The sequence below is a fragment of the Sinohyriopsis cumingii genome, chromosome 17 (assembly GCF_028554795.1).
Source record: "Sinohyriopsis cumingii isolate HCF-2022 chromosome 17, ASM2855479v2, whole genome shotgun sequence".
NCBI classification, from domain to species: Eukaryota; Metazoa; Mollusca; class Bivalvia; order Unionida; family Unionidae; genus Sinohyriopsis; species Sinohyriopsis cumingii.
Genome location: NC_142977.1, coordinates 68,330,041 through 68,344,801, shown reverse-complemented (window position 1 = coordinate 68,344,801; position 14,761 = coordinate 68,330,041). Strand labels below are relative to the sequence as shown.

The window sequence follows — 14,761 nt, the reverse complement described above, 5'->3', positions numbered from 1 at the left end:
TGGATCTTTTTGGCAGGGAAATAAGGTACAATTGCACATCAACTCTATCAGCATACAGTACATTGTCAGGTAGAATGCAAACTTAATACTTCAGGGGTTCTCCTCCTAATTTATCAGGAACCTTTCCTGCAGCAAGGTACATCATATGACAGGGACAACCTGATATGTACACTGATGGAGACATTTTTCAAAATACAGAATGCAATTCCTTTATGAATTCCAATTATCACTGATGCATTATCAGCTGAAAATCCCCATACAGTTACGCCAATCTATGTTTATTCAAAGCATTATCAAGCAAATAAAAAACGTTTTCTCCAGTGGAATCTACTGTTAATTCTGGTAATGAAACAAATGCACTCTGACTTTGCCCTTTTCACTGTCAGTCACTTACACAGACTGGGTAGAACTTATTAGTTCTTTAAAAGAACAGTTACAAGTTACATTGGTACTGGAGTTAGTAAACGAGCTAATTCAAGGTTTCTTTGTTTTACCACCATGACCAATATTAAAATCCTTTCCACACAGCCTGCAGTGGGTGTGAAGCTGCCCTAAAATGGAACACTGTATTGTGTAATTCATGTATTCATCTCTGAATTGGTTTTTCATCTTTTTCTAATCCATCTGTGAAATTATTTAAAAAACATTTTTGCTCCAACACATGCATCGACTAGAATAAATCTGAATTGACTTTTAAAGCCAAATACCTACAGATTGGTTCTGTATCAGATATGAATTAAAACAAAGAATCTGCAAGCAAAGATTAAAAAATTAGAAAACCAGTCTGTTCTCTCCTAACCAAGCTATACAGCTGCTGTAAATAGAAACCAAGCTCAAAAGTTTGACTAAAACCAGCATGTTCCTTGGAAATAGGGCAGCTGCTATAAATAAAACAATACTTCTAGGAAAGTGCATGCATGGCTACAGACAAGCGTACTCTTATGTCGTAGTTACATAGAAGCTGTCTTTTCTAGAATATGGTCTGAAAGATTAATGGGATGTTAATAAAAATAAGAAAAATTATTAACTTTTTGGGAGGGGGACATAATGAAAATGCGTAATCTGAATATGTTTATGTGTAAGGCATAATTTTGTGAAAAAAAGCATAATGATTATGCCAAAAGCATGTATGGTAGCATGTGCCATGCTGACATTGTCATTGCTTTGTTGCCAACATTGTTTTTAAATCACTATGGTGTACTTTTCTAAAAAATTAATCCATAGTGACAGCCAGGAAAATCATGTCAGCAATTATCTCAATTTTTTGATTTTTTTGTGCATGGTAATGTAGATTCAAGTTATAAGAATTATGATAAAAACCAGATAATAAATTAATGATAATCCTAACTAGTTAATACCAATCATAATACTGACAATGAACTGACAGATATTTTTTGTTTTGTATGGGTTTAATGCCATTTTCCAGCACGATAGGCTATGCATGGTGGTCAGTGTATTGGTGGAATAAGAACCTGTGAAAGCCCAGGGAAAAACCATGAATCCATGGGCAGCAACAGGCAATCTTTGTCACATACCCACAATGGTCGAGCCAAGACCCAAACCCATGTGGACAGAGGTGAGATGTCAGTGATCTGTAAAGATTAATGCCTTGGAACACTCGGCCACACGAGACCCCTAATGAATACAAACAGCTAAAAGGAACAAATATGTCTAATGGACAATGCACTGACTAGATCAATAAAAATGTTATTATGTCCTTTTTGGTATTCATTTTAAGTGTTATTGAGGTAGTTTTTCTTTTGTTATATCTTACCGGTAAATGAAAGGTGGAACATGAAATGATAGGTGATATATGTATATTGGATTTGTGTTGTTTGCAGAATAGGAATTTACCTGAAGAGCTCTGTAACGTTTTGATAACTGTTCCTGTTTGGCCTTAATGTTATCAGCATCAAAATGGCCAGATTCAACAAACTGAGCAGCCTGGATGGCAATTCCATCAATACGGTCCTGAAAAATGTATGGTATTTATTTAACAAGAGTCTGAGTGAGCTGCAGCATTCAACAGAAAGACTATTTTAAAAACATTAATAGAATAAGTATGTGACTGAGAACTGAAATCCCTCCCAATACAAAAATGTGTCAGGAATAAAGAGACCTGTAAAAGACAAAACTTTTTTAAAATAGGCAGTCAAGGAAGGTGGACTAAAGTGTTGTTGGAGAAGTTAAAAGTAGATGTGACTAGGTTTGTGTTTATGAAACATGTATGCCTCCAATGCAGAGCAAAAAATTAAAAATCAAGACCCCCAAATTGAAAAATGTTGAAATATTTTGTGAAGCTATTTAGTTGTCATCAAATTATATCAGTTCCCCTACAAATAAATACAAAGGAAATTAATTTGTCAACATCTAAGCTATTGCTTAAATGTACTAACAGTGTTCTTCAACAACAACAAAAAAACAACCTCACGATTGAAAATGTTAAACATTTAAAATTATTATAATGGCTCAATAATCAATTCTGATCATCTACATATAAATACAAATTTGCCAACAAACTTTCATGGGTCTATCTTGAGTGCATTTAGCAAAGCTGTACTATCAAGGGTTTAGGTAACCAAGAAATTCAAAAATGTGTTTTAGAATAAATAAAAATTGCTGTAATGGCCTATCAGGTGACCTACTTATAACCAAGATAAAGTAGTTTAACTTTAATAGCTCCAAGATTAAACTTGTTTGTGCTAGTTGTATGGGGCAGACTGACAAACCAAATTAAAACAATTTGCCCATTTTTACTCTTGCAGCGGTGGCATACCTAGGGGAGGTAACAAACCTGATGTGCTGCAACATCTGCCTCCAGAAGTGCATGTTTTTTCTGCAGGTTCTGAACACTGGTCAGGTCCTGTAAAAATAGATAAAATCAAAGTAGTATTTAAAATGACTAGGAAAGTGATCATGGAACACGGATGCCCGATCTGAAATGACCTAAATACATAACTTAACCATGGTGTGACACAGATGTACAGATAGAAATGAGTACTGGCCCCTACCGCTACTGTGGTGGAGGATAAAAGCTAACTTTTTAAGAAGACATGCAGTTTTCATTTATATTAGTTGAAGTTCAGTCTATCAACACTTCCCAACTCAAATGGCTTCATGTCAATATTCAAGACAACAAAATGTTTATGACTACTTAATTATTATTTTTTAGTCATCTCTTGAGATTTATATCTGTAAGTAGTGATCTATTACATTTTAAGTTAAACAAAACAACTTTATTTAAATTTATTTTAATGGCAATGACCAACATAATGAACTGTTCTGGATTCAAAATATAGAAGACAAATGCTTTATAACAGGAAAATCCATGTAAATGCAAAATAAAAATAGTGCATAACATTAGTAAAAGTCACTGTTTAAGTACACACAGAATTGCATAAAAAATTTAATATGTTGTGCTTGATGCAAGAACATGTTTTACAATCATATATATATAGTGCATGGAACGCTAACATAAAAGACAAAAGTTCCTCTCAATAGCTGGCCATGAGAATTGGATTTTGGACATGGTTTGAGAATAACTATGAGAATGATTAAAAAAAACTTTGTCCAAATATAACACATCAATGAAATCCCTTTGTATACATTCAATAAAGCTCAATACATTGAAGCCCTCCAAAAGAAGTCTTGATTATGAAAAATAAAGCTTAGCAGAGAGGTACAAGACACGATTTAAAAAAGCTGGCAAAAAAAAACCCATTTCCATTTTTATCCTAATTGCCTAAATTATACTACTCCTCTTTAAAACAGTCCTGTAGTCACTGAAACCCTTTTTGTGCAGGCAATTCAATGGACATTTATGCTGCATGCAACTCTTGGATACATTTTGATAATATCCAATACCAAACCTAGCAATCAGTTTGGAAAACAAAAGTGTCCCTGCATTTCAACTTATAGATTATATTTTGAAGGGAGAAAAAACCGACTCAAATAACATCAAAATGTCTGTGGAAAACAATAATATAAGCAGAATTCAGATCTTGATTGAAGCCCTAAATGTATTCATAAGAAAAATTTAAGAAAAGAAGCAAAGAACTAAAAGCAATTCATGGCAGTGAAAATAAATGTACCTTCCCATGTAAATAAAGTGCAAACTTTTCATACTGAACTAATGTGCAGTACCGACAGCCCAATAAAAACTTGTGCGCAAATAAAAATGTGTCACCATAAGACATTTTAATTGTCTTGGCTTTTGGTTGAGTACTTAACCAACAGGTAAAGCTGAATTATATTTGACCTTTCTTAACTGACAAGAAATCAATCACTGAATTATTCATCTGAAAGCCTGAGAGTTGTACAGAAAATGTGTACACTTCACTACAGACAAATGGACTGGAATGGCAACTATTGCTACAATTCAATACTGCTATGTACAACAAAAAATCCTTAAGAAATACTCCTCATATATATTGTGCAAAATGACAACAAACTTTAGATTCCATTGCTGCAAGCTTACAGTGACTTAATTCCTATTTTATTGTGCTTTCAACCCAGTCTTAAGGAGCCACTTCCTGGAAGTGGTGGAAGGAGTCTTCATAATATAGAAGTAGTCAGAACACCTCAGGGATTTTCTAGCAAAATCCACCTGGTAAACATTTCAGTGGAGTGATACAGCTTAGAAAGGGGACATTGTGAGAAGAATTATGTCAAATGTTTGAGCCATGTAAAATACTATTCAATATGCATCACAAGCACCTTGACTGAATTACTTTACCCATTACCACACCTTACTGTGTGGCATATTGAAGAGACTGATGTTTTATATGTACTGAAAATGAGTGTTCTGTGTAACTTAGTCTACCTGCACTCAAACCCTATTGTATACCCCCACGTATCTGATCTACAAAAACTATTACACGAAACTATAATATGAAGGATAATATGTCTGTCACTGCTAGAAATGCCATACCTATGTCCCACCATGTTCACACATGTAATAGTCATGTCTCACCATGCTTACATGTGGTTTCAATGTCTCATCAAGCTTACACACATGACAAAAACAAACTATTACACCTTTTCCAGGAAAGGATGCCAAGTTAATTGTTCATTAATTGAAGAAAGAAAAAAGGATTGTTTGTACTAATCTATTAACATTCACTCAAACAGCAGCCAGAGTGACTAATTTGTTAGAAATTCAGTGCTGAACGTTATCATAGGACATTCATCACAAAGAAATATCGATTTAAGAGGGAATATAGCAATAAAGCTTTCCATGAGAAATCCAGGTAAGTAATGTACTTGAAAAGGCATTTAGATAGTGTATTACTTGACCACTGCACCTGTAACCAAAATGTAATTGATTACACAGCATGTCACATTATGTGTAACCTCTAGCAACCATTGTAATCATGATCTGATCATGCAGAAGATAAACTTTTGACTCCAATGATCTTAAGAACCAAACAGTGGTGCCTGCATCAGAGCATACAAAGCATAAAACGTTAAATAACATTTGTTTCTGTGATATCAAGGTGAATTCAAAAGCTCTTATCGTTGTCCTCCCATTTCAGCATGATTTTCTTGGATGAAAATCACTGGCTTTGATTAACATTTGAGTGACCACCAGCATGACCACTATTACAAGCAGCAGAGTCCATGCATCAGTAATTGCCCTGTTTAGCCACAATAGTTGAACACGACTGAAAACTGATTCAGCCAACTCAAGACGGTAAAGGAGAATCTCCAGCAGTCAAGTGAATTTTCCAATTACTCACCCAAGTGTGCAGGTGATGATTCAGGGACGAAAAATGTTTCTCTCTAATGAACAGGATGTTCTATCCATAATATTGCCAACTCTTTCTATTGACAATCCATACTTTCCACCAAAAGCTTGTTTTCCTTTTGATTTGATTAACTTCACACAAGCACTTTGATCTCACTTCTTTTGTTGGATAATTGTGATACTGAGATGCATACGATCATTTAATTAAATGACTCTAGATTAAATTGTGATCAAGAAATAAACTTCAAACAGAAAATTTAAACAGCAATTGCAATGTGAAATATGGGTCACAATGACCTATTTTTTGTGATGAAGTTGTGGTACTCACTATGATGCATCCCCTCGCCAAGTGACTCCAGGTATAAAAGTCAGTATTTATGATGCACCAAACCTATCTGGTCATAAGTTAAACTAGAAAAACTTAATGAACAAAGTTATCCACTACAGATCCTTGTCTAAATGGTAGAACACTATGTCACCTTCTCTAAATTGCTGCCTATCATCTGGGAAGAATGGCTGAATGACAATGAGGTCGTAGTCTTTCATATGTTGTGACACCGATACCAACCCAGGGGTAATCTCTCTTGCTAAGTGAAAAAGGTCTTAAAAATTGAATGGTAAAAATAAAACCATTAGGCCTTCAAATTCATGATGAGGTCTGCTAAATTTAATAAAAAAATCTTACATGCCGTCAATTTTTCAATATAATAACATCATTAAAAACCTCTATGACAAAATGGTATCCCAGTATTGGAATGTGTTTTCATATTTCAACCATATTACTTTACTTGATATCAAAGGTAAAGCTGTTCGTGGACTGCCTGTTGAGAATATCACCAAGCTTTGATTAGAGCCAATTAATATTTTACTTGATAACAAAAAGCTGGACACGTTGAGACCCACCCCACCCCCAGCTTCAAAAGGGGCAATTATTCAGATGGATAAAGTTAGGTCATTACTGAAACTATATTCCAAATCCAAAGAGAGCAGAATATGACATGATATTGTAGTGAGACTCAAAACATTAACACTGATGTTAATATAGAGTGTGGAAATACATATAACTGATGATGTATACAGACACACAAGTGATTGCTCTCTCTCAAGCATCTGCCAAGACTGGCTCAACTAAAACAAATGAAACATTAACTGCCAAAGTGATCATTATGTCATGCTTCTGCCAATACTGGCTTGACAAAAAATGAAACAGCTACTTGCTTTTATGCAATTCTGGCCACCGTTATGAGAATCTCATGCTGCTGAAATTTTATGCCTCAATCTGATAATTTTGCCATTACATATTTAACACTGGCTATCAGAAGCCAATTTTTAGAAGTCTGCAAAGCTTTATAATAGGACAATTCTTCAAGGTTCAAGGTTCAGGATTCAACAAGCAAGCAAGACTTGGGTAAAAAAAATCTCAAGCTACTGGTACCGATAATCTTTATCCCATTCAGCATAGCAAATTTGTTTACTGGACAATAGCAAGCTTACCTGGAATGAATGAGCTTCAGGCACTGCAAGCTTACCTGGTATGCATGAATTTCAGGTACTGCAAGCTTACCTGGTACACATGAATTTCAGGCACTGCCAGCGTACCTGGTATGCATGAATTTCAGGTACTGCAAGCTTACCTGGTATGCATGAATTTCAGGCACTGCAAGCTTACCTGGTATGAATGAACTTCAGGCATTGTTTCCAATTTTTTTGCAGTGATTAATATATGATTTTAATGTTAACTGGGGAAAAAAGGATACATCCCTGGTTGTGGTTCAAAACATTCATATTAGTATTTGAAAATGGCAAACTGAAACTTGTCTACTGGAATAAGTCTAACTGATAATCTTTTGTAAATGCAAAAGCTGAAAGGACAGACCATTTTTAAAGCCGGGGGATATGGCTGAGCATTAGGGAGCATGTTGGAGAAAAGAAATACAATCTCCCATAGGTATAATTTCCACTTTTGCTGCCCTTCTTACTAACTCTATTTCCCAACTTTCAAAGCAAGTAAATCTAGGTGACCTTAAAATGTTAATTAGTCCTAAAAACTCAGAATAAGCTTATAACTGTTCCAGCGAAAAAGCCACAAGTGGCCGTTTGAAAGTACAACTAACAGCACACCTAGTTCCCAATGCATAAGCATGCTTATCTTGAGTAATTTTTAAAAAATCTAGGCAGTCGATCATGATTGGATACCACTAATTAGAAGTTACACATTTTAAAACATCAAACTGCATCTTATATCAGACACAGTAAATAATAGTGCAAGTCTAATAAGAATAAATGGTGTATCCATTATTCCAAATTCAAGACCATAAATTCCTTTAACAATATTTTGCAACGACAATAACCACAAATTAGTTATCCTCACAAATTATCCGCATTTTCTTTTTCTATTCACCTTTGTCATCATATGAATCTATCTGAAGTCTAGTCAATTGGGTTGTTGCTATCTACATCCTGCTTTTCACATTTAGAAACTAAATTGTCTGTACAAGTACTTTTCTTCCTACCAGTGTCCAAACCCAAAATTTCTGGATAATTTCTGGATAATTTCATCCCCCATAATATTTACTATCTGGAATTTCAATTCATAACATGGAATTTTTTTAACCAAATGTTTATAATAATTACTCAAAATCCAGAATTATAGGCAAGTCTAGCACCAACATAACTCATCTACCACTATTAAATGTACAACTTCCTATCATAACCTCAGTAGGGTTGGGCATGGCAATAGATGTGTCAACCTATTTTTCTTATTAAAGATCCTGAAGCAAGAATGTCACATTAAGATTAGTGTTGTCCCCAGACCAATAGGCAGGGCTGGATGCTGGCTGCCTATCAGGACATTTTAATTGGAGTAAAGTCTCTTCTTAGGACATTCTTTCTGCAAGAAACATTTTTAAAGGCTCAACTGATATGTTTAAACTAAGATTTCAGCTTAGGTATATAATGATGCACATGTAAAATGTTACCATATGCCCCATATTAAAACTCTGGTATTTATGGCAGGGCAACCAGCAAAGTGTGCAGGGTGCACCCAAAAGAGAACAGAGAATCCCCCTGTAAAAAGTTGGGTGCAGTGCCCTCCCAAATCAGACTAGGAACGGGCACAATGCCTGAAGCTCAGAGTAGGCAAGTGTAAGTACTATGCACTTCACTGCTACACGCAACAAAGAAAAGGAAAAGCTCACTAAGTACAGTGCAACTCATAGTAACTCACATTTCGGCGGAGGATCTAAAATATGATGCAACGGAAAAGAAATAAAATGTTAAATCATCCCAACATGCACATACATCTTGCAAAGAAACACAAATAAAAATTAAAATTTTAATCCACTACAAGGAAAAATAATTATTAGTAGAATTATAGGCTGAAACTGAAGATTGATTAGTTTACTCATAACAGATAATCTCTCTATCTCTCTCCCCCCCATATATATATATATATATATATATATATATATATATATATATATATATATATATATATATAGGTAATATATTTATAAAAATGCTATAGGCATGAATTAGTCATATATAATGTTATGTTACCGTTCTGATTATATATTACATCATATAATCTTGTTGAATAAGTCAACTACATCTTGAGAAAATAAAATATTAGCATTGTACGTGCTTTTTTTGGGCACTGACTGACAACTTGAGAAGTCCAGTCTTAAAAGAGATGATGACCAAGGATGTATGCACTAAAAAAAGTTTATACATGTTTTACAGAACACTACTATACAGAATAAAAAATACATTTATATTTTAATATAAAGAAACTAGCATTATTCAATATTCAAAAATAAAACGAAATGCTGATAAAATAAATAATGGATTTTTTCAAAAGTCTGGTTTTGCAGTATTAAGGCACATTAACACAAGTAGGTTAATTAGTGCCAAGGCAATTTGAGTAAAGTGCCTTGCCCAAGGACACCATGTTGGCTGACCCAGGCTAATCCAATTACAGGAATTTTACCTTGCACTGTTACGGTTGTCAGCTGGGCATGCTAACAACTGAGCCACCACAGCTCAGTGGATGAAGATAAGAAGTCATCCTAACATTATTACAAAGGGTACAAAATAAATAAATACATAGCAAGTAGTATTCATGCTAGATGGCATTAGAACATTCAATGTAAGCATGCAAACATTTTAAACTTAAACATGCATATAATCATTAATGTGATTTTTAGGGGGATACATCAGACAACAAATGCAAGTATAAGCATACAGCTTTATCAAGAGAGACAACAAAATAATGACCAGAAGTCTATCTAACACCACATGACAACAATTAAAATTTTTCAAGTCCCAATTATTGATTTCAATCTTGCAATTACTATTAACTTTGTCAGAAAATCTTTATTACTTTTTAATTATTTGATTGTTTTGTACCTGTTTTCAAATGATGACAACAGCTGATCTTGAATGTGTCAAATTTTGTATGCATTATTAATCTTCTGAACTGAAATTTCTCATTCTATGTTTCTATACATAGCTTAACAACCCAAGGTTATCTAAAATGAAGTCACATCTTTTTACTAAAACAGCAAACAATGGGTAACAACTTAGCGAGTGATAAGAAACAGATGTAGATGTAACAATGATGTAGAATGATACGTTGTTCATCGTAGTTTATCTTAAAATAAGTCTACACTATCTAATAAAAAAGTGTACATTGTCAAAAAGAGTACACTGTCTAATAAAAGAAGGGTTATTGTCAAAAAAGGGTACACTGTCTAACAAAAGAAGGGTTATCTTACATTCATCAACATGCTAAAGGAATAAGGAATAAAAAGACAGTCTAAGGTTGTCTAACAACTATAACCACTGTAGCGAAACAAATCCAGGGTATATACAACAGCATTGTTTTGATGTCTCTCTCTCCTGTGTGAAACAAATACATTCACTTATGTCTACAACATATACAAGGCTATAACTATGGAAATTGAGGATGTGTAAACTGAGGACGTTTCAAGGGTTCAAGTGGATGTAGCTGATGTTTACAGCAGCTTTATTTTATTCATAAAAGTGAGGACCTCAATCATAACCTCTATGGCATAAAATAGGGATACAATACCTTGCCATAGTCCTCAGACATCAGCTGGCTCTCTATTTCAGTCAACCAGGTTTCTATGTCCTCAACATTCCTGTTAAATAGCTGCTGCTGACTGGCCTCCTTAAGTTTGTTGCCTAGCAAAAAAGATTGTTTTCCATCAGTAAACTTTCACTGAATCGTACACAAACATTAGACAAAGCTGGGATTCTCCAGCTGGTTTAAACCCTCCATCTGGCTTCCTGTCAGTAGTATATTCCCAATCATATTTCTTCTTATACAGTTTTGTATTCTCCTACTTTGTTATACTATCATTACTGACTTCTGGAGGATGTCTTCGACCAGTGAGAATCCCTTTGTACAAGATTTTTGTTGAAAACTAGAGACCAATTTGCATCATGCCATGTCATTTATTTAACTTTAAAGTAAAAATCTTTATGACAGCGCTCATGTCAAGTTCCATTCAAGGCAGGCTCAACAATAACTGAAATTGTACATGATCTGTTTTATGCTTTAATGGTCATCAATTATCGTGAACACTAAGCAATTAAATTGTGCTGTGGTGGTCAGCAGTGACTTTTTTTTACACGAAGCAACTAGATCATACTGTAGTAGTAGTCATCATTATCTTCTAATCCAAGCAAATAAATTGTGGTGGTTATCAGTGAATCTTTTACACCAAGCAACTGGTTCATACCATAGTGGTTAGCAATGTATCTTATCCACCAAGCAACTAGATCAAGCTGAAATTGTTAGCAGTGTATCTTTTATACCAAGCAACTAGATCAAGCTGAAATTGTTAGCAGTGTATCTTTTATACCAAGCAACTAGATCATTCTGTGGTGTTTATGAATATATCTTTTACACCAAGGCTACCTCAGCAACAAATGATCCTATGATTTGTTTCATCCTTCAAGACCACACTACAGTGGTAATCTTTTACACCAAACAGCTAATACAAATATCTCAAATAAAGTTTGTCAAGAACATCCATTTATGATAAACATATCTGCTTACAATTCAAAATGCATTACAAAATCTCTTAAAACTTCAGATATCAAACATCATTAATACTTTATAAGACAATAAAGTACTCTCTTCACCAGTACAAATTAAAAATGTGAAATCATATATTGAGGCTAATGCTTTTCCCATTTATATCCATATCAATATTTCATGATGATCTGATGCTGTAAAACAGCCACAAGTTGTCTCACATATTCTGTATATACTGCAAAATAAACAAACAGCCACAAGCTGTCTCACATATTCTGTACATACTGCAAAATAAACAAACAGCCACAAGTTGTCTCACATATTATGTACATACTGCGAAATAAACAAACAGTCACAAGTTGTCTCACATATTCTATAGATACTGTGAAATAAACAGATCAACATATCAAATAAACCTGGATGAGCAGACAGATGGCAACATACAAGTTGTCTCACATATCTGACACCTTCTGTTCATAGTGTGAAACAAACAGATAGCCACAAGCTGTCTCACATGTCCTTGGTCTCTATAACCTCGACTTTTTAACTGCTATCCCAAACTGACCGGTGCTTGTCTTGTCTCCAGTGTTTCTGTTCTGACCTCATGACCACAAATAGGTTTATTCTAAGTCTGATATGAAAACCATCTGAAATGTAGTCAACGCATGTAGCACAGAACTTTAGTTTTACTCTTTCAGCCCTTGTGACCTTGACCTAAGAACCCATAATAATTTACCATCTTACTTGTCTTAAAATGCAAGCTAAGTATGTAATAAAAAAACAACCTTGGAAACCATTTTCTTCTCAGAATTACTGTGATCTGAATGCTTGGCCTTGTAATTCCAAAATCAACAAGTGTCTCTCTTATCTTGAATGCAAACCAATTAACTAAGTTTGGTCAATGTATCAATATACAAGTAATGTTATTTTGCAGAAATAATTTTCCTTCTTTCAGTCCCTGCAACCCTGAACTTTGACCTACTGAGCCAAAATGTTTTGCCCCAAATGCATGCTACTTGCGAAGTTTGGCAATGGCTGAAAAGAAACAGGAACCAGCCGGATGGGCAGAAAAATGGACAACATACCAACAAAATATCCTCTGCCTTACGATGACTTTACAGAAAGCGGACTCAATTTTAAATATTTATAAATAATGATAAGATTCTCACCCTTCAATACTGTCTGCTTGCACAGAGTTTTCCACAGTTCTTGTATTTCTTCAATGCGTTCCCTGTAAGAGACAAACTAATACGTATTTACTGGAATTAATTTCTTAAAAAAACTTATCCAAGTCTGTTCACTTGTCAACGATTGTAAAACTAAGTGAGGGAAATTACAAGAAACTTCTGAACCTCTGTAACAACCCTTGAAAACAGAGATTATTTTTTTCTTTCCTTTGTAAATACTGGATATATTCATATGATACAAAAAGTATGATGTTTTAATGACTGGTGAAACCAAAATATATGTGTTTTTTTTTAAATACTACATAACTATATTTTATATTTATGCAGGAAAATAAAATGTTCTATTAACCAATCTGAATCAAAGCTTTTAAGATTAGTCTTCAGGAGACCCAATCTCCTTTCTGACATATCACATCACTTTTATATTGGCTGATTACATAAAAATCTGCAACTTGATAGTGTGGTAGGACTGGGATAACCTAATCTCTTGCTGTAAATTACATTTGTGATATTTTGTACATTATTTTACTCTATCTAACCACAAAGCAAGTCTGATTCAGCAATGTATCACAGCCAGTTGATTCAGCAATGCATCACAGCCAGTTGATTCAGCAATGCATCACAACCAGTTGATTCAGTAATGCATCACAGCCAGTTGATTCAGCAATGCATCACAACCAGTTGATTCAGCAATGCATCACAACCAGTTGATTCAGCAATGCATCACAACCAGTTGATTCAGTAATGCATCAAAGCCAGTTTATCATTGTTATCAAGGTCATACAGGAAAATAGCTTGAATGAAATACAAGTAGCATCAAGTCAAATTTTTTCAGCAAAAATATTTTCCATGTCTCAAAGTTAATGCAGTTTCCATTTATGTATTGTAGTTCACAAAGTGCTCATTTTTCTTGCTGCAGGTGTAATTTCTGGAGCCACACACGTGTCACATGGTATGATGGAATGTGTTGTATTTTCACACAAGAAAACATAAGGATACATTTTTCACAGAAGAAAATACAGGAATGAAAAAATATGCAAAATTATTTCACCAATAATGATCTTTATTTCACACTTTAAGATAAAACAATTAAGGCACAGTTCATTGTTCTACATATCAAGACACATTAGAATTTTTAAAGATGGAAGCAGGGCAGTAGCAGGTATCCTCAACATTTTGGTAGCTCTGTATGTGTGTGTGTCTACACAAAACTAAAAACTATACATTTATGGCATGTACAAAATTTATACACGTTTTCCTTCTTATCCATTCTGCCACTAACAACCCATCCCTTTAATCATCATGTAATAATTGTAAAGCTTCTTCACTACACCTAACAATGCTCTTATGATCACAGGATGATCACAGGTCAAGACTTAATCTCAACTAGAGCTAATGCTTCAAGCGATTCAAATTTACACTGACAAGCAAAATCACATGGTTTCTGCTGGTCTGTAAAATAGTGCTTGACACTAATAATTCAGCAATCAGAAGCTGTGAAGAACCATGTTAAGTCTGGCTGTGCCCTTAAGAAAACCGCTACATTTTGATTTGCAGAAGGTGCAATCTACCACCTGCAAAGGGGGATCACCCATGATGAAATAGAAGAAAAATTCTGTTAAGAAATCATACTCAGTTCCTTTAAACCATGAGACTGATTATGATCCAACAATGCTTGCTGCTTTTTGACATAAAAGACATTTTTAATTTAAAAATTTACAACACCACTGCTACTATCTGGTTTGGAAGACTGGGGTGTATGAT

At 34.4% G+C, this 14,761-nt stretch overlaps 1 protein-coding gene across 7 annotated transcripts in view; it reads right to left on the bottom strand.

Moving 5' to 3' along the window:
- Positions 1 to 14,761, bottom strand: part of LOC149779168 (spectrin alpha chain-like) — a 125,054-nt gene that overhangs the window by 57,652 nt on the left and 52,641 nt on the right. For 5 of the 7 annotated variants that reach the window (XM_089939732.1, XM_089939735.1, XM_089939737.1 and 2 more), the window contains 5 exons: positions 12,980 to 13,041; positions 10,839 to 10,951; positions 8,973 to 8,987; positions 2,795 to 2,863; positions 1,855 to 1,971 (listed from right to left, as the gene is read on the bottom strand). In XM_089939732.1, the coding sequence (XP_089795858.1) occupies positions 1,855 to 1,971; positions 2,795 to 2,863; positions 8,973 to 8,987; positions 10,839 to 10,951; positions 12,980 to 13,041 (376 nt within the window). The remainder of the gene's footprint in view (positions 1 to 1,854; positions 1,972 to 2,794; positions 2,864 to 8,972; positions 8,988 to 10,838; positions 10,952 to 12,979; positions 13,042 to 14,761) is intronic. The other 2 variants (XM_089939734.1, XM_089939739.1) reach the window with 1 other exon arrangement.